The sequence below is a fragment of the Pituophis catenifer genome, unplaced genomic scaffold (genome assembly GCF_029215685.1).
Source record: "Pituophis catenifer annectens isolate HBS135680 unplaced genomic scaffold, rPitCat1.0.hap2 SCAF_15, whole genome shotgun sequence".
NCBI classification, from domain to species: Eukaryota; Metazoa; Chordata; class Lepidosauria; order Squamata; family Colubridae; genus Pituophis; species Pituophis catenifer.
In genome coordinates this window covers 6,160,304-6,179,895 of record NW_027256895.1, presented here as the reverse complement: position 1 = coordinate 6,179,895, position 19,592 = coordinate 6,160,304, and the positions used below count along the sequence as shown (strand labels likewise).

At 40.2% G+C, this 19,592-nt stretch overlaps 1 protein-coding gene across 1 annotated transcript; it reads left to right on the top strand.

Moving 5' to 3' along the window:
* The first annotated feature begins 2,543 nt into the window (after positions 1-2,543).
* LOC139324796 (vomeronasal type-2 receptor 26-like) lies at positions 2,544-11,904 on the top strand. Its single transcript, XM_070954544.1, has 5 exons — positions 2,544-2,785; positions 4,046-4,337; positions 5,768-6,616; positions 10,582-10,708; positions 11,006-11,904. The coding sequence occupies exons 1-5, from the start codon at positions 2,544-2,546 to the stop codon at positions 11,902-11,904; spliced, it is 2,409 nt and encodes an 802-aa protein (XP_070810645.1).
* Positions 11,905-19,592: the final 7,688 nt, after the last annotated feature.

Sequence of the window (19,592 nt, the reverse complement as noted above, 5' to 3'; positions counted from 1 at the left end):
CACAATGACTCTAATCAGTTTACAAGCATTAAAACACAATAAAGAAAAAAAAAGACTATATTCCCCTCTGGCAACAACACACAGTCAAATAAGCCATTTGATGGGCTCCCTACGCCTGCGAGAAAAACCAGGCCTCCAGGGCCTTACGTAAGACTGTCCAAGTGGGGGCCAGTCTCATTTTTGAAGGAATGGTATTCCAGAGGATTAGAGCCACCACGGAGAAGGCCCTTCTTCTCTGTCCCACCAAATGTACCTCCTTAAGGGACATTTTCATGGTTTTTCTATTGTCTATTTATAAATGACTTCATAAATATAGTAAAAAGGGAATTGCATTTTATGAAGATGTATTTAACATGATATCAGGGGAATATCCTGTTTGGATAAGTGTGGGGTCTTTGTAATGTGAATGTTATAGAGCTTCTATGCCCAGTCCAGTTTCCTTTTGGAAAATCACTTTTGGGACAACCAACAATAAAGGAACCAGCACTCAGGAAATATATTGCAGACTATAATTTCATAAGATAGCAATCAAAGTTTCAGAGAAGACATTCAAGTGTCCTCGTGAGACAACATACATGAAGATAAGGATTCCCTGAGGAACACGCAACATACTAAAACAGGGCCATGGAAATTATGACAGTCACACCCACTAACCACAGTTTTTCTTTTCTTTGAGTATCAGTTCAATATCTCCTACTCTTGTTTATGGCTTTGGACTTCCCTGCTCAAAAAAAGATTGCTCCATTCACTCATGAGTGAAATATTTGACTTGAGAGCCAGATTCAGATATGAGAGTCAGTTTGGTCTAGTGATTTATGCACCAGGTTAGAAAGTGGGAGGTTATGAGTTCAAGCCTCACCTTAGCCATGAAAACCTACTGGATAACTGTGAGTCAATCACTCTCTCTCTCTCAGCCCAACCCACCTTCTTGCTTCTTGTGGGGAAAATAGGAATAACAGAATAACTGAGTTGGAAGGCACCTTGAAGGTCTTATAGTCCCACCTCCTGCTCAAGGACAAAATCCTACTCCATTTCAGACAAACGGTTGTCCCATCTCTCCTTAAAAACCTCCAGTGATGGACTACTCAGAACTTCTGGAGGCAGGTCATCCCACTTATGAATTATTTTCAGTGTCAGGAAATTTTTCCTTAGTTCTAGGTTGGTCCTCTCCTTGATTATTTTCCATCTATTGCTTTGTGTCCCGCCTTCAAGTGCTTTGGAGAATAGGTTGACCCAGGGCTGGGCTACTGGGGTTTCACAGGGGTTCAGGAGAACCTCTAGCTAAGTTTCTCTGCAACTCGGAGAAGCCCCAAATCCCACTCCTAGCTGGCCCTGTCCCACTGACCCCACCCCACCCAGGAGTCCCCATGCAGCCTGTTTTGGATACAGGTAAGTGCAGGGCATGTGCGGAGGCTCAGGGAGGGCGAAAAATGGGCCTACCAGAAGTTTGGGAAGGCCAGAAATGGTCCCTCCGCCGTGGTGCAGGATGCTGACTAGGCCACAGCCACCATGGCCATGCCCACCCAGCAAACTGGCAGAGAACTCCTTGCTAAAATTTTTGAAGCCCACCCCTGAGTTGACCCCCTCTTCTTTGTGGCAACTCCTTAGATATTGGAAAACTGATATCATATCTATCCTATCCTATCTTATGATATCTATCGTATCACATCACATCACATCATATATATCATATCATATACCATATCATATCTATCGTACACTGTAATAGGAGGAGGATGGAATGTTAGATATCTTCTCTGCCTTGAGTTATTTGTAAAAATTATAGAAATCAGAAGACAAATAAAATAAGTAAAGAAATAAATAAAGATTTGGAGGGGTAGATTATTAAACTCGAGCCAATGGCTAATGCTACTTTCCAAATATCAGAATAAATGTTGTGATCTTTTCATTCCTCAATATTCTTTGACTGAAAATGTGGATAAAACCTCCATAGAAATTATTGGCTTATTTGTCAGATCTTAACATGTAAAAAACATTTCCACTTTCTGTACTAAACAATTCTAATCATTTTCTATGGAAAATGGGAACCCTGCTCCATTGTAAGGAATAAACATGAATTTCAACACTTGAGGCTGTTTTTAATTGCCAATGTCCCTTAGATTACTTTTATTAGCATTTGCTTACTTGAGCAAAAAGTTGAATCACTTATTCTCTCACAAAAACAAAATAATTATCTCCTACAGGAATCGCCGTATTTTTTTTTTTTTTAACTAGGCCAAAACATCAAGGACTGTGCATCAAGGTATTGAAATTCAGCAACAATTAAGGTATCAATCTGGTTATAAAGTAACTCTTGAATCCCAGGGAGTTTGGCACAAAGGGATAATAATGGCTCCGTCAGATTCATTGCTACAAGATGTCTCCCTCATTCCTTCTTTTCCAGAACATCTGTTCAATCCTAGTGATAGTCAGTATAGAAATTTGCACACAAATAGAAAATGATGGGATTTCTGATTAGGTGCATTGTCAGATATCAACCTTGGCTCAATCATTGAATGAACCACTGAAATACAAACTTCCTTATGGATAGGAGACACAAATATTTTCACTATGACAAACGCCTGAAGATGTTGTTCTTTCTGATGCTCTTGGTGCAAAAAGCTGTTACTCTGAGCTGCCCTGCCAGTGATGCTTTCCTGATTCCCCATGAGTGGTACCAGCCTGGTGATCTCATTGTGGGTGGGATGGTGTCTCAGATAATTCACTACTTTTTTGAAATTGAATTTAAAGAACATCCTTCTCTAATACCTTATGAGTTACCACTGTAAGGATTTTTTGTCTTTCCATTCATTTTCTAATTTTATTGTTTATATGACTAATAGCTCTTTGATAAATGCCATAAATGCATGGTTTTTTTATATTTATTTATTATTATTTATTAGTTCAATTTATATGCTGCCCTTCTCCGGAGATTCAGGGTGGCTTACAATGCATTAAGCAATAGTCTTCATACTTTCGTATATACCTGCTTAGTAGGGCTTTCAGGCCCCCCTAAGCGGTGTTTTTTTTATACTAAGTCAGCTTATTGCCCCACAATCTGGGTCCTCATTTTACCTACCTTGAAAGGATGGAAAGCTGAGTCAACCTTGAGACTGGTGAGATTTGAACTTGCAGTAATTGCAGGCAGCTGGCAACTAAGTGCTACTTTAACAGCACTTAGTCCACTGTGCCACCAGGCTCTTATATCAACTTACTCTTGCTTCAAAGTTATCAAATTGTGGGAAAACAAATCATTTTCATTGTGTTAAAATCTTATTCATAAAATGTCTGAAACTATTCTGCAGGAAGCCTTTTGGACAATAAAAGAGTCTTGGTAGCACAGTGGTCTAAAGCACCCTGTTATTAACACAGCTGCCTGCAATTTCTGCAGGTTCGAATCTTACCAGGCTCAAGGTTGACTCAGCCTTCCATCCTTTCTAAGGTAGGTTAAATGAGGACCCAGTTTGTGGGGGCAATAAGCTGACTTTGTATGAATATACAAAAGTATGAAGGCTATTGCTTAACGCATTGTAAGCCGCCCTGAGTCTCCGGAGAAGGGCGGCATATAAATCAAATTTAAAAAAAATATATTTAAGGAGTATAATTATCTAGTCTATGCGGTCATTCCTTGCATAACTTACATATATTAATCATCATTTTCTTTTCACTGTATTAAGTCTAACAAGAAGTCTTTTGGAGAACATTTAGGGAATGTAAAATCATTAAAATGATCTAGTCTGTGCAGTCACTCCTTGCATAACTTACACGTATTAAAAGAGTGATAGTTGCTGGTTGCATTCGAATTTGTGCCAAACTGATAGAAATAAATGTGAGTGCTTGAAAAAAAATCACAACATTGTTCTCTACTTATTTGTGGCAAATCATGGAAACACTGTACATAGTTGAAAACTATACAAATTATTGAATGTTTTTACAAAGACTCTCATCTTCTCACTTACAAAAGAGACAGAAGTGGTTATTACTCATATATTAATGGCTTTACCATAAAAGAATTGTCAACGTATTTTGTTTAACCTATTTGCAGTGTAATAACGAAATTCTACCAGCATGCCCTCACCTTGGCCTTTGCTGTGAAGGAAATCAATGAGGACTCCCAGATCTTACCTAACATCACTCTCGGGTTTCACCTTTATGATAGTTACAACAATCCAAGGATGACCTATCGCACCACACTCGACCTGCTTTTCAAATCCCGGGAATTTGTCCCTAACTACAAATGTGATAGCCAGAAGAATCTCATGGCCATCATTGGGGGACTAAGTCCTGATACATCATCCTTTATGGCAGAGAGTATAAATGTCTACAAAATTCCACAGGTAGTTTGGGGTGGAGTGAGAGAGAAAAGTCTTTTGAAAAGTCTTTCTCCAGGAATTTAATTAAATACACTATTATCACCCCTCATCTGTTTTCCCCACAACTCAATAGACTGGCTCAAGGTAATCCAATGAAATCAAAACTTTTTATTACAATCATAGAGGTGTTTTGACAGCCAACAAGGAATAGGTTGCAACTCTATTTACTTAATTTTGCTTTGTGTATGATAAAAATAGTTTAGTGAAAAACTAAACTATTTTTCTTAGCAATTGTTGACAGATTGGTGCTGTAGGGTTAGTTAGTATTTTGCCATGCCTTTCTGCAGGACTTCAATTTTGCTCTCTTTGCTCCCCCTTCTGCAATTGTTCACACAACTCAAAATGTTGGCTCAAAATAATCAGTCAAGAAAGTCTAAATCTTTTATTACAATCATAGATTAGAAAATTTAAATTTAAATCATAGATTACACTACAAAATTTGAGAGGGTCACCTATGATTTGACCACTATCTGTGGTGGAATCTGGAGCTGTGTCAAGAGGAGGATAGAAAGGCCAGCTAGCATGTAGAACACAGAACATAGAACATAGAATAATAGAGTGGGAAGGTTTCTTGGGGGTATTCTAGTCCAATCCCCTCTTTGAGCAGGAGATCCTATACCATTTCATATAAATCACTGCCCAGTCTCTTTTTGAAAGCCTCCAGTGATGAAGCACCCACAATGTCTGAAGGCAAGTTGCTCCATTGGTTAATTGTTTTCACAGTTAGGAAATTTCTCCTTAGTTCTAGGTTGCTTCTCTCCTTGATTAGTTTCCATCCATTGTTTCTTGTCTTGCCTTCTGGTGCTTTGCAAAATAGTTGTCAGCTCTTCTTTGTAGAAGCCCCTCAAATGTTGCGCTATTGCTGTCATGCCTCCCCTAGTCCTTCTTTTCATCACACTAGACATACCCAATTCCTGTAACTGAATTCTTTTGGATATCTCTATAATAATTGTCGTAAAGGAAGACATGATTAATCCTTTCTATTCCTCCAGAATCTCATGGGCATAGTCTTTCATGTACAAGTATTTTGTTTTATCTGCTACAAAGAAGGGAAGAAGGTAGACCAGTAAGTCTAGCTCTTAAAAATCTTTTCCTTAGGCTGAGAAGAGTTCACAAGCTCAGATATTTAGCAAGTTTCCAGATGTTCTAAAAGGATGAACATACTGGAACTCTGTATTAGGAAAGTGAGTGTGGTTGTAATCTAGTTATATTTCAGATGAGAAAATATTTCATCTTGGGGTTTTAGTTGCTTCTCTTTCTCATCAGAATTGTCATAATCTACACAGAATTGGACAAATGTTCAATATAGGGAGACCTTCATTAAATTTCTAACAGTCTTCACATTTGTCCCATGATTTTCATGAAGAACGAATTTCTCTCTTTTGTATCTTTAGTTGACTTATGGTTCCTTTGCACAAGAAGACTTTCAGATTACTGAGTTATTTCCACTTTATTGCATGGTCCCAAAAGAGGAGCATCAGTACGCTGGACTTATTCAACTTCTTCTCCATTTTGGATGGATGTGGATTGGACTCTTTGCTTCTGAAAATAAGGAAGAATGTTTTTTGCAGAAACTGCAGCCGTTGCTTTCACAGAATGGGGTCTGTTTAGCTTTCACAGAAAAAATTCCACAACATATCCCCTTGGAAGATTTGTCCCAATTGTCTAATTCAGTCTCAATTATTGATGAGAAACTGTTAGATCAGAAAGCAAATGCTTTTCTGGTCTATGGAGAAACATTTACAATAGTGTGGCTCAGAACTGCCATGTTTCTAAGGGATCCTGAAAATAAAGAGCGTGCATTATGTAAGAAGGTTTGGATCCTGATGAATCCAATTGATTTCATTCTGATGGGAACTCAAAGGAGTTGGGATCTCCAGATGTTCCATGGGGCTCTTTCCTTTACTGTGCATACAAGAGACATTCAAGGCTTTAAAGAATGTCTTCAAGTCATCAAACCTTCAACCCACAAAGATGCATTTCTTCAAGAGGTTTGGGAGCAATTGTTCGATTGTTCATTTTCAAATACAGAATTATCTTCAAAGATCAATGAAACTTGTAGTGGAGAAGAGAATTTGGAGAATCTACCTGGTGCTCTGTTTGAATTTCAGATGACTGGCCAAACCTACAGTATCTACAATGCTGTTTATGCAGTGGCACATTCTTTGCATGAGGCAGTGAGATCAAAATCCCAACCAAGAGAGATTCAAAGGGTTGAACTTCGAAATCTGCTGCCCTGGCAGGTAATCTTTCCATACCACACCTATCTTGTATTTCAATGATTATCCACAATCATCCACAATCTAATATAGCTTATTTACCCTCATTTATGGCTCCAAATCAATAGAGAAACTGAGGCAACAAAGCTATTAGTTTTATAAAATAAGAGGGTGAACATAAACTGTGTCCTTACTAATTTCAGTATACTTAATGGGATTTACTGTATGCATCAATTTTCATTGTATAAATAACTTTTATTTGAGCTGCCTCCTGGAATACGATTGATCCCGGACCTCCGGACCTTCCGTAAAGCCCTGAAGACGTTTTTATTTCATCAAGCCGGCCTAGCCTAAATGGTTTTTTAATTGGGATTTTAAATTTTATGGATTTGGGATTTTAAATTTGGGTAGCCAATGATTTAATTCTTTTAATTATCTTAACTTTTGCATTTGTATGTTTTTTAATTTTGGCTGTTCACCGCCCTGAGTCCCTTCTGGGAGAAGGGCGGTATACAAATTAAATAAATAAATAAATAAATAAATAAAACTTTTCACCTCCACATAGAATTGGCCTGTCTTGTAAATTTATCCAATCTGATTCCAAGAATAATTCAATTGCATTGTGTCTGAAGGCAGTCTTTCTTCTTTTTGTGCCAACCCACCCCAATGAATATTTTCCTGTCATTTTTCATTTTTCTTATTAGATTGTGAATAATAATTCTCACCAGAGCCATGGTGGCGCAGTGGTTAGAAAGTAGTACTGCAGGCTAATTGTCCTGAATTGCTGGTTGCCAGCAGTTCAGCAGTTTGATTCCCACCGGCTCAAGTTTGATTCAGCCTTCCATCTTTTCCCATCCTGCTTACAATCTTTTTGGACTGTTGCCTTCTGGCCGAAGATACAGAACAATTAAAACTCGGACCACACATTTTCTGAATAGTTTTTATCCCACAGCTATAATTGCACTCAACAATGAACTAAAGGGCCACCATCAGTGAGCTGTTGGACAGTATTACTTGGTCTGTTGTGTGGATGTTTGGGAGGTTTAAGGGTGGGGAATTGCAGTGGGTGGGAGTGTGTTTGGGGGTTGTTATGTGTGTTGGACCTGGTCTTTGGGTGTTAAGTGAATTTCGTTGTATGGGTGTACTGTGTATACACGTACAATGACAAGAAAATTATTTATTTATTATTGTAAAGCACAGTGAAGTGGTATAAGTGTCCTAAAGGTGCTTTTTCAAGAGGCAACTGGACTTTCTGGATTTTCTTTGAAGACGTTTCAATTCTCATCCGAGAAACTTCTTCAGCTCTGATTGAATGGTGGGGAATGGAAGGATTTATACTCCTTGCAGACAAGTGGTCATTTGCATTCTTTTAACGAGTTGTTAAGATCACCTGGAGGTTTATCTGAGTCATCAGGATTTCCTGTGTGGTACAAATGGGTGTACTTTCTTCTTGGAACTGTTGAAAGGACTCTGTTGTAGATTGTAGATAGATGATGTTGTTTCCATCCTGTTTCCCCTGGAAGTAACATTAAAGTAATACTAGAACAGACCTCTGTCTTTCTCTGAAATATAGATTATCTATATTCTAAGTGTACCTATTTGATATTTGTTGGAGCAATGGGAAAAATGAGTAAGTAAAAGTTTAATATATTGGAAACGTCTTCATTATTAATCTTCCATCTCTCTCTCTCTCTCTCTCTCTCTCTCTCTCTCTCTCTCTCTCTCTCTCTCTCTCTCTCTCTCTCTCTCTCTCTCATAGCTCCATTCATTTCTTCAAGGCATTTCTTTTAACAATTCAGCTGGGGAGAGAGTGTTCCTGAATGAGAAAGGGGAAGCAACAGGTGGTTTCGACATCACCAACTTGATCACTTTTCCAAACGGATCCTTTCAGAGAGTTAGAGTTGGAAAGATGGGTCCTCATATTCCCAATACGAAGGAATTAATCATTGATGAAAAACTGATTGTGTGGCACCCAGCTTTTAACCAGGTGTGGACTCAGTATTATTTGATACTATTTTACTATTTGTATTAAGATATAAAACTTTATTATGAAATTATTCAATATTTCAATGTATCATTCTAATGCCAATTACAACATTGTTTAAGCATGCATAATAATAATACTCTTTTTCAACCTCTAATCTTGCCATTTAAGTCTTTAATTTATTCTATTTAATCAGGCCAATCTTACTAATCCTAGTATAGTACACATATTGTATTAAAATTTAATCCCCTTACTCCATCCTGACAACAATCACCATATTATTTATACATACATATTAAATCCATCTTTCAACCTCTAATCTTCTGCCCATTTATTCATTTTATATCACATGTATCTTTATTTCTACTTCTACTTCTATTATAAGAAGTATCAGAAGAAAAAGAGCCTTGGTGGAGCAGCGGACTAAAGTGCTGTTAAAGTAGCACTTAGCTGCCAGCTGCCTGCATTTACTGCGAGTTCAAATGTCACCAGGTTCAAGGTTGACTCAGCCTTCCATCCTTCCGAGGTAGGTAAAATGAGGAGCCGGATTGTGGGGGCAATAAACTGACTTTGTATAAAAAAGAACACCGCTTAGGGAGGGCCAAAAGCCCTACTAAGTAGGTATATACAAAAGTATGAAGGTGATTGCTTAACGCATTGTAAGCCGCCCTGAGTCTCTGGAGAAGAGCGGCATATAAATCAAACCAATAAATAAATAAATAAATAAATAAATAAATAAATAAATAAATAACTTTTAATCAGGCCCCCAACATATTAAAGAAAGAAGGGGGGAACAAGGAAACCCCTTTCCTTTCTATCCATCTCTTGCCCATTTTAATATTTCAATTCTTATTTGTTTTTTGACATACCTCCCATACTCCTCTCTTGAATCTTTGTCTCTAACTACCTCTGAATTTTTACTGTTTCGACTTTTTCTGTTTACTCTTCCTATATTCCTCCATCTCTATCCTCTTATGCTGCCAAGCCTCCAGGGTATTTGCCCAAACTCCTATCTCTTTTTCAATGGTGTCTTCCCATTCCATTTTGAAATCTCTTAAAATACTTTTCCCCTGATTTGTTTCATTCATCATTATAGTCTTTATTATTTTCTCTTCTTGTTTTGCTTGTTGATTTATCTGTTCTGTCTTTTCCTCCATTCTTTCTATTCTCTCCTCCCTCTCCTGGGCATCTTGGCCTTTATTCATTGTACCTTGTAGAATCTTTTCTATTTTCCCATCTATGCTTTGAATTAAATTGTTTATCTCAATGAAGTTTTTTGTCATAGAGTCCTTAATGCTTTTGAACATCAACAATATTTTTTTTGAACTTCCACTCATTTCCCCCATATGGAGTATCTCGTCTTATATTAATAAGGTCCACTTTTACTCAATAGTTCAACAACCATATATTCAGGCCTAATGTTACTCTTCAAAGAATACTTTAGTCACAGTTCTTTTATATCCCAGGGTTATTCATTCAGATGTTCAGGTAGTCCAGGGAACTCTCCAAATATCTCTTATGTCCCCTCTATAACTTTAATCATATATCTTAACATTCAAAAATTGCTTTACTTAGGTATCTTCCTTGTTCTCACCATTCTCACATAGTTATAAGGCAGATAAGGATAGAACAGTAAATATCACCACTGTTTTCCAAATAAATGTTGTTTATTTTTCTAATCGAAAATTTTCCAAGGGTTGTAGAATATGGTATGTTTTCCTTTGTCAGTAGATGGTGCTCTCAACAGGAGAGATTGTGACTCTCTGCGACCTGCAGGGTGCCCCTCTTTTCTTCACCATCCCTCCAGGGTGGCTTTCTCTCCTTTCAGAGCCCTTTAATGTGGAGAACTTGGTGTGGGAGCTCGGAGACCCCCTTCTCATGTCCGATATCGCTGTGATATCAGCCAGAAGTCAGGAATTCAAATATTCTTCTCGCTACCATGAAGGAGAACGTTATAAACTGCTTAAAAATTTTCCTTTACAAAATCATTTATATTTATCACCAGGTTATTCCTTTTTCTCAATGTAATGACCCTTGCTACCCTGGATACTGGAAGAAAGGATTGGAAGGAAAGCAATTCTGTTGCTACAACTGTGTTCCTTGCCCAGAAGGGAAGATTTCAAATGAAAAGGGTAGGTTAGACATTCCAGCAAATTTTCATTGAATAGATTTAAGCAAACTATAATACACTACTTTAGTGTAAACAAATATTCACAAGTATAGAAATATTCATTTCTATACTTGTGAATCACAATCTTTTGTTCTGAATATAAAGTTTTCCATAAGATCTAAACTCTTATATCTCCCCTCAGATTTTTTCTTTGTGTTTTTTGAAAAACAGGAAAAGTCAAAATGCTCTAAATTTTAAGAAATTTAAAATGTTTCAAAAATATGGAATGCATAAAAACTTGCCTTGACTTTGCTTTCAGATATGGATGACTGTTTTGAATGTTCAGAAGATCATTATCCAAATAAAGAAAAGAAAGGCTGTATCTTGAAATTGCTGGTCTTTCTAACTTTTCAAGAAACTTTAGGAATTGGTTTATCCTCAGCAGCTCTTTGTTTCTTCTTCTTGACTTCTTGGGTACTTGGAACTTTTATTATGCACAGGGATACTCCCATTGTCAAAGCCAACAATCGTTCCCTCACCTACACCATCCTTGTCTCTCTTTTGTTCTGTTTCCTCTCCTCTTTGTTCTTTCTCAGCCAACCTGACAAGGTGACCTGCCTTCTCCGACAACCAACTTTTGGCATCACCTTCTCAGTGGCCATTTCTAGTGTACTGGCCAAAACCATCACTGTGGTTGTGGCTTTCATGGCCACTAAACCTGGATCACAGATGAGGAAGTGGGTGGGGAAAAGATTGGCTTTTTCTGTTGTTCTTTCCTGTTCTATTATTGAAGTATGTATTTGTGTTCTTTGGTTGTCAACATCACCTCCATTCCCTGAGTTGGACATGCACTCAGAGCTCCAGGAAATGATTTTACAGTGCAATGAGGGATCAGCTTTCTTCTTCTACTGTGTCTTGGGCTACATGGGTATCTTGGCCATCGGCAGCTTTATTGTGGCTTTCCTTGCCCGTAAATTACCTGACATCTTTAATGAAGCCAAGTTCATCACCTTCAGCATGTTGGCCTTCTGCAGTGTGTGGATCTCCTTCTTTCCAGCCTATCTGAGCACAAAAAGCAAAGCCATGGTAGCTGTGGAGGTCTTCTCCATCTTGTCCTCCAGCGCTGCATTACTGGGATGCATATTCTTGCCAAAGTGCTACATCATTGTTCTCAGACCTGACCTCAACCACAGGGTGCATCTGATAAAGAGGAATTAGCACATCATGTAATATTTCTGCCTTTGAGAAATTGCTCACAAGAAAAAAGACAGAAGGATGTTTGCTATCCATAGGAGACATATAAAAGTCCTTAATTCTGACACAGAGGATTGATGGAGGAGTATCCCAAACACTAAGATTTATTATAGTTGCCAATTTGAAAAGAAATGTTCATGCTGCTGCATTTGCAATCATTCTCCAATATTCTTTAATTAAACAACTTCTGTCTTTCAACACCCCAAGATAGAAAGACATTGAGAATCCAGTTCTTGTGTTAGAAGATTAGAGATACTGAGTCAAATCATGTCCAATATTTGCAGTTTCCTATCCAGTTTTTTACAAATTTGGATAGGAGTATATCTAAATTTATCTGGCAGGGAAAGAGGCCGTGGATTAGACTTAAAATGTTACAAGAACCCAAAAATAGAGGAGGATTTGGACTCCCAAATTGGGAGCTCTATCACCAAGCAGCGAACTTGATTTGGGTGAAAGAATGGATGGTCCTACAAAAGAGACGACTTTTGACATTTGAGGGAGCCGGTCTTCAACATGACTGGCACTATTTTCTGTGGCCGGGAGCATCCGGCCACCCTAGACACTTTGATGATCACTATTTACGTAGGACGCTTGGGTATACTTGGGAAAAGGTTAGAAGAAGAGTATATTCAAAAGTTCCATGTTGGATTTCGGCGCAGGAAGCTCAGATTTACCCGACATTGTATAAAGGGGAGAAAACCTTGACGTATGAAGGTTTCTTGGATGTTCAGGGTAATCCGAAGTCACGAGAATTATTAACTCTTCAAGGATATAAGATAGACTGGTGGTCTTATTCTCAAGTGCACTCCAGGTATAAAAAAGATTTATATAGTGAAGGAATCTACCGTAAAAGACAAGAATTGGATAAGATCTTATTAGAAGGAGGGAAAGGGATATTATCTAAATGTTATGCATATTTATTGTCTCTGCAGATAGGACAGGATGTAGTGAAGGATTGTATGATAGCATGGGGGCAAAATTTTGGATATCCCCTTGACTTCCAACAATGGGAACAGATTTGGTTGAAAAATATGAAATTAACCATGGCCTCCTCATATAAAGAAAACATATATAAAATGGTCTACCGGTGGCATCTCCCCCTGGCCAGATTAGCTAAAATGTTTCCCGGGACATCTGCCTGCTGTTGGAAGTGCGGTTACAGTAATGGAACCTATTTTCACCAATGGTGGACCTGCCCGCAGGCAGTTAAATATTGGAAAAAAATACGGCAATGGATTTTGGAAATTACACAGATTAATTTGGAATTAAGACCTGAGATTTTCCTATTGGGGGCAAAACCTTTGAATGTTAAATCAGATATATGGTTCTTGTTGATTCACATTATCACTGCAGCAAGATTAGCGTATGCGCAGGAGCGGAAAAATCAATACTTACCAATAGATTTGAAAATAATATATAAAATTAATGAGTGTGCGGAATCAGATAGATTAACTAGATTGATCAATGGTAAAAAAGATTCAGAATTTTATAACAGTTGGAAAGTATGGTACGATTGGGTCCAGAAAAGGTGGGATAGAATAGATATATGATGATGTGTGTATATATATATATATATATATATATATATATATATATATATATATATATATATATGATGGCAAATATGTATGTATAAAGGAATGACTTTATACTTATGGACAATGTAATCATATTATACCATGGTGGAGGATTGTATATTTTATTTGTGTATTAGTGTATAGAATATATTAATAAAAATTATATTTATAAAAAAAAGCAACATAGAAGATAATAAAGAACTATATCCCCCTCTGGCAACAACACACAGTCAAATAAGTCTGTAGATAGTCTCAGTCATCCATGTCATGGTTGTCCCAAAGGTGTTTTTTCATGAGGCAACTGGACTTTCTTTCTTTCTTCCTTTTTTCTTTTGAAAACGTCTTCAAAAGAAAAAACAAGAAAGTCCAGTTGCCTCCTGAAAAAGCACCTTTGGGGCAGTGGTGAAATCTGAACTGGTTTACTACCAGTTCGCTGGCTGCGCATGAGCATTGTGCACCAAAGGTGTGCTGTGCGCGTGCATGCTCAGTGCTCACCACGCACCAAATGTGAGGGGTGTGTGTGTGCGTACACAGTGCATGCCAAAAGGAGGCATGGGGTAAGTAGAAGAGTGCGCAGGGAGTTGTGATCAGCTGTGGTGCATGACCTTCAGAGCCTTTTTTTTTACTTTTACTTTTTATCCGAATAGGTTGTAAAAAAATGCTTTTAAAAGTTTTTTTTAAAAAGTCTCTGGCGATCACATGCCACAGGTTTTATCATCGGAGCCTCTTTTTTTACTTTTCTAAAGCATTTTTAGTACCGATTCTAGAGAACCGGTAGTAAAAAAATACTAGAAAATTAAAAAAAAAAAAAAAAACCTTCTGATGATTGCGCATCGCTCACATGATCTTTGGAACTTTTCTTTCTTTTACACTTTTTATTACCGGTTCGGGCAAACCGGACCGATCCAGGAAAATTTCACCTCTGCTTTGGGGCAACCATGACCTGGATGACTGAGAATCTCGATAAAATTTTAGCAATTTAGGATGAACACAGTTTGGAACGTGTGAGAGTAGGAATGGATTTCTGAGCAAGCTGTTTACTCAACGAAGAAGAGGAGAGTAAACACCAGAGCATTTACCAGGCAGATGGCAGCGCAGCTAACACTCACCAGAGCCATACTGAAGATCACCCCAACTGGAAAGGTTAGGACCATAGACTTGAGCACGCCATCGAGTTGTGAAGAACTGCAGGGAGAAGAAAACGATGACTGCAGAGACGCATCACAAATAAATGATGACATCAGGCAAGCCATACTTAACATGATGGAGATGCCTGCATCTAACGAGGACCTCGTCGTGAACCTCCCCAGCCTACTCAAGAGCCGTGGAGCAGCAACCGAAGGACCAGAACCAACCCAAAAAGCCACCACTGCGGTAAGAGAAGAGCTACCCCAACCCGGCACGCCAGAAGCAGCCAAATCCATTTTTGTGCCCTTTTCGTGGTGGCCATCTTGGAATGATCAACAGCCAATGGGAGGCCTGAATTACAACCTCTTGGCACGAACTAGCTCCGAATCCAAAAAAAATAAGGGAGCACCCAAAAATAATGAAGAAAAACAAAAACTAGTTGCCAGGAGCTCCCCTACCGAGCTCGAAATAGAAAGGGCCATCGAGACCCTCGCAGCGGCATTCGGCCCCTCTTACAAGCCACCCAGCCTTCCTCCCAGCCTTGGAACGACACCCGAGTCCCGAAGATACAACCAAGTGCCCACCGAAGCCGAGACACCGACCGTGATGCACCAGAGGGACACAACACTGGCCACCAACAAGACACAGCCACCCGCCTCAACCCACCAATCCCATGGCGCACCACAAATCAACTGGCACAAGACCTGAGGCCCAGGGCCCAAGCGGACTACTCACCGGCACCGAGACCTCCGCCAGGATTCTCGGCCCGCTCCGCAACCAGCATCTGCAGACCGGAGCCGTTCGCCAGGACCACTGACCAGCCGATCTTCTGGAGGCCCCATCCAGCAAACGCAAGTGTTCCAGGCCTCCTGTCGACGACCGACGACAATTCCGCAGCCCAGAACCAGTTCCGGACTTCCACTGCCCAGCTCCGGGCCCCCAGGGGTGAGTCCGACCTTCACCTGGCATGTCTGGGCCTAACTTCAGGAGCCACAGCCGCGAGCTCCTCACCTGATGGATCCCAGCACAGAATCAGCTTTGTGCATGTCCAGTTTGCCTCTGTTGAAAATGGAGGAAAAAAAATAGATGCTTGCTTTTTTAACCTGTCAGCCTGTATACCAATCCCCTACTGTGAGTTCCCTCATATCCAGGACCATGGACAGCTGCCTTTTGTAAGTAGCAGTTCTCACAATTCTGGGGCTTTACCCAATGGCTTTCCCAAGCTCCAATTAGATGGGAAAAATCTCCTGGAGTGGAGCCAACAACTCCAAATAGTATTTATGAGGGAGAATGTACTTTTTCTAATTTCTAAGCCACCCAATAAGCCATGGTCTTTTGAGATTGATTGTATGCACCACAAAGCGTTTTGTCTGTTGTTAGCGAGTATATCACCCACCATGTATCCCAGCATAGGTAACCACCTGACCGTGTATGAGGTTATGCAGAAACTCTATGGCTTATTCTACAGTAAAAGCAGGGCCACCACCATGAGAATATCGAGGGATTTTCACTCAGCCAGGCTCAGACCAGGGGTGTCCATGAGTGAGCATTTATTAAAACTCAATGCTACCAGGGCTGAATTACTGCAGAGGGGTGAGGCCATCACGGAGGAAAGCATGATGAGCATAATTATAAATTCACTGGACACCAGCTGGGATAACTTTGTCACGCAGCTAGACAGCTTGAGTATAGGACACATGTCATTAGATAGTCTCACCAACAAATTGATTGTGGAAGACAGTTTAAGAAAGGACCGCCACCTGTCCAGAAAAGACTACAGACCCATAAAGAGGGTCGAGTTCCAGGACAGAATAAACAGCATCCCTGAATGCTTCTCATTTGGTTCCAGGAACCATTTTAAGAGGAACTGTCCCAGAAATACTAGGGACAGGGGTTATAATGAGCGCAGGGGAAGGCCTGATCCCGGATGAAGGTACCAAAGGGGGCAATCTCCAGATGACAGACCCACACAGGAACGAGGGTGTGGGTGGTCTCCCAACCCCAGATGAGGTAGAGAGCACAGGGACAGCTCCCGGGACAGTAACACAGGATCCGTCTATGGCTTTAGGCACGGGGAACCAACTCTCAGTCAGGAAGACAAGAGGAACGTTTGGCTCATAGACTCAGGGGCCACCAATCACACCACATACAATGATAAATTATTCACCACTTTCACTGAGGTGAATTTTGAAATAAAGGTAGCCAACCAGAGCAGCATCAGAGTGATTGGAAAGGAAACGTACACATCCCAGGGATAGGAGAAATAGAGGGGGTACTTTTCGTACCTGATATACCATAAAACATACTGGCTACCATAAAGTTAAGCTGTGACACCAACATTGAGGTGGTACTCAGAGAAGGTAGCGTACACATGTCCTGCAATGGAGAAAACGTTGGGGGAGTAACTATACGTGATGGCCTACCATACTTCACGCCAAACGAGGGTGACCAACAGTGTGTAAACACAAACGTGGCCAGTGAAGGAAGGGAGGGCAGAGAAACAGAGGGGGTCAGCCAGAAGCCCACCAGCTCTAAGTCATCCATATGTGCCAAGATTTCCCTAGGGAAACCGGTCCACGATAACTGCGCTCACCTCCTCCATAGGAGACTAGGCCACATTAGTTTCTCAGTTGTCAAAAAGATGTTTGAATGTACTGAGGGATTGAAAATAAAGAGTTGTGAAAATTACCTTGAGTGTTCTGTCTGTAAATACTCAAAGATCAAACCTAGGCCAAGGCCAAGGAAATCAGGGCAGACTACTAACTCCGCCTTCCAATTAATACACATGGACCTGGTAGGGCCACTGAGACCGTCTATTAGATACAGAGAGAGGTTTTTCTTAACCATAGTGGACGATTTTAGCCGCTACAGCTTTGTATACACACTTAAACACAAAAACGAAGCATTCTAGAGATTCAAGGAGTTCTATAAGAGGGTGGAGGTTCAATATAACACCAAGATCAAACAGATAATGACAGACCGCGGTTCCGAGTTCTTGTCTAGGGACTTTTCCAAATGGTTGAAGGAACGCGGCATACTGCATTTCACCTCCCCCCCTTTTTCGGCCTTCCAAAACGGCATGGTAGAACACAAAAATGGCATCCTACAAACCATGATGAGATGTGTTCTGGAAGATGTAGGGATGGGCCAAGCCTTCTGGTCAAAAGCCCTCCATTACTCAAATTATACATTAAACAGGTTATGGTCCAGCGTAATTGATAAGACACCATATGAGATGATGCACAAAAGGAAGCCCAACCTGGCACACCTTCACGTGTTTGGCGTTCCAGCAGACGTACATATACCCAAACAGTTAAGGAGAAAAGGAGACAAGGTCTCCAAGAGACTAAGGTTCATAGGGACAAGCCAGGAATGAAAGGCTTCAGATTCATAGACAGCAACAACAAATTTGTGGTGTCAAAATCAGCAGATTTTCATGAACACTCCAACTGGTCTAAACTGCACTCCAACGCCATCTTCCTTGGGGGAGACATATCCAGACACGAACAGAAGGAAAGGGACCAGGGCTCAGACAAAGTTGATGATACCAAGGCTCTCAGACCCAAACACCAAGGATTCAAGATTGAAGAATGGAAGGAAGGACATCCCACACTAAGCTTCGACAAACTCACAGACAAAGAAGACGAATGCCTACATGAGACAGACGCATCACCGGACAGGCCAATCAGGGCAAACAGAAATAAGAAACCAAAGAGATTCGAGGACTACGTCATCTGAATACAGACAAACAACATCACCCCCAGCTCATACAATGAAATTCTCAAGCTCCCTCAAGAAGAAAAAGAGAAGTGGGAGCAGGCCATGGAAAGGGAGATGAAGAGCCTCAAGACCTACAAGTGTACACACCAGCCAAAGCGCCGGATGATAAAAAACCAATTGGGATTAAATGGGTATTCAAGATTAAACCACTGGAAGATAATAAGGTATTGTACAAAGCAAGACTGGTTGCCCAAGGTTTTGCTCAAAAATACCCAGAGGACTACACAGACACATACTCCCCCACAGTCAGGGCCGAGAGTGTCAAGAGCGCCCTAGTCATAGCTTCCATACTAGGACTAGGGGTATATCAGTTTGATGTACAGACAGCATACCTGCATGCCGATTTAGACAAGAAAATTTATGTCAAGGCCCCACCCGGAATTGATGATGGGCAAGGTAGCACTTGGTTCCTGAACAAAAGCCTATACGGTCTCAGGCAGTCAGGCAAAAGATGGTATGACTGCCTAGCCAGGACCCTTAAATCAATGGGGTTCACAGCTACCTCAGAAGACAAATGTTTTTTCACAAAAAGGGAAGAAGGGTCAATTGAGAGTGTTCTTCTTTATGTAGACGATATAGGGAAGCAGAAATCCAGGTGTGATAGTTTTGCTGCTGAATTAAGTTAGCATTTCTCACTAAAATCATTGGGAACAGTGGATAAGTACTTAGGGGTTCACATAATCAAAACAGACAAGGGTTTCAGACTCTCCCAAAAGGAGAAAATCATAGAGCTATTACACAAATGTAACATGTCAGAAGCCAAAACCAGCGGAATCTCCATGCAACCGGACTTCCTAAAGAATATGTATAATGAAGCCATTCACAGATAACAAATATTACAGATCTTCCATAGGATCACTACTATACATAGCCAATTGGACAAGGCCTGATATTGCATTAGCAGTCAACTTACTATCCAGACATGTCAGCCAACCCACTGTGTACCACTGGGAATCCATTAAGAAGATACTCAGATATTTAAAGTACAGTGCTGATGCCCATTTATGTCTTGAACCCGACATATCCAAGGAACCAAAACTATCATGCTACGCTGATGCCGATTGGGCAGGGGACATTAAAAGCCGGAAGAGCACTTCTGGCTACATATTCTTCCTCAACAACAGCCCAATACACTGGTATACAGGTAAACAAAAACTAGTAGCCACA

Excerpts from the sequence above, each read along its gene's own strand:
- LOC139324796 (XM_070954544.1), top strand. The coding sequence starts at position 2,544 with ATGGATAGGAGACACAAATATTTTCACTATGACAAACGCCTGAAGATG. Across the intron at positions 6,617-10,581 it reads GAAATCTGCTGCCCTGGCAG|GTTATTCCTTTTTCTCAATG; the intron begins GTAATCTTTCCA and ends ATTTATCACCAG. Across the intron at positions 10,709-11,005 it reads GAAGATTTCAAATGAAAAGG|ATATGGATGACTGTTTTGAA; the intron begins GTAGGTTAGACA and ends CTTTGCTTTCAG.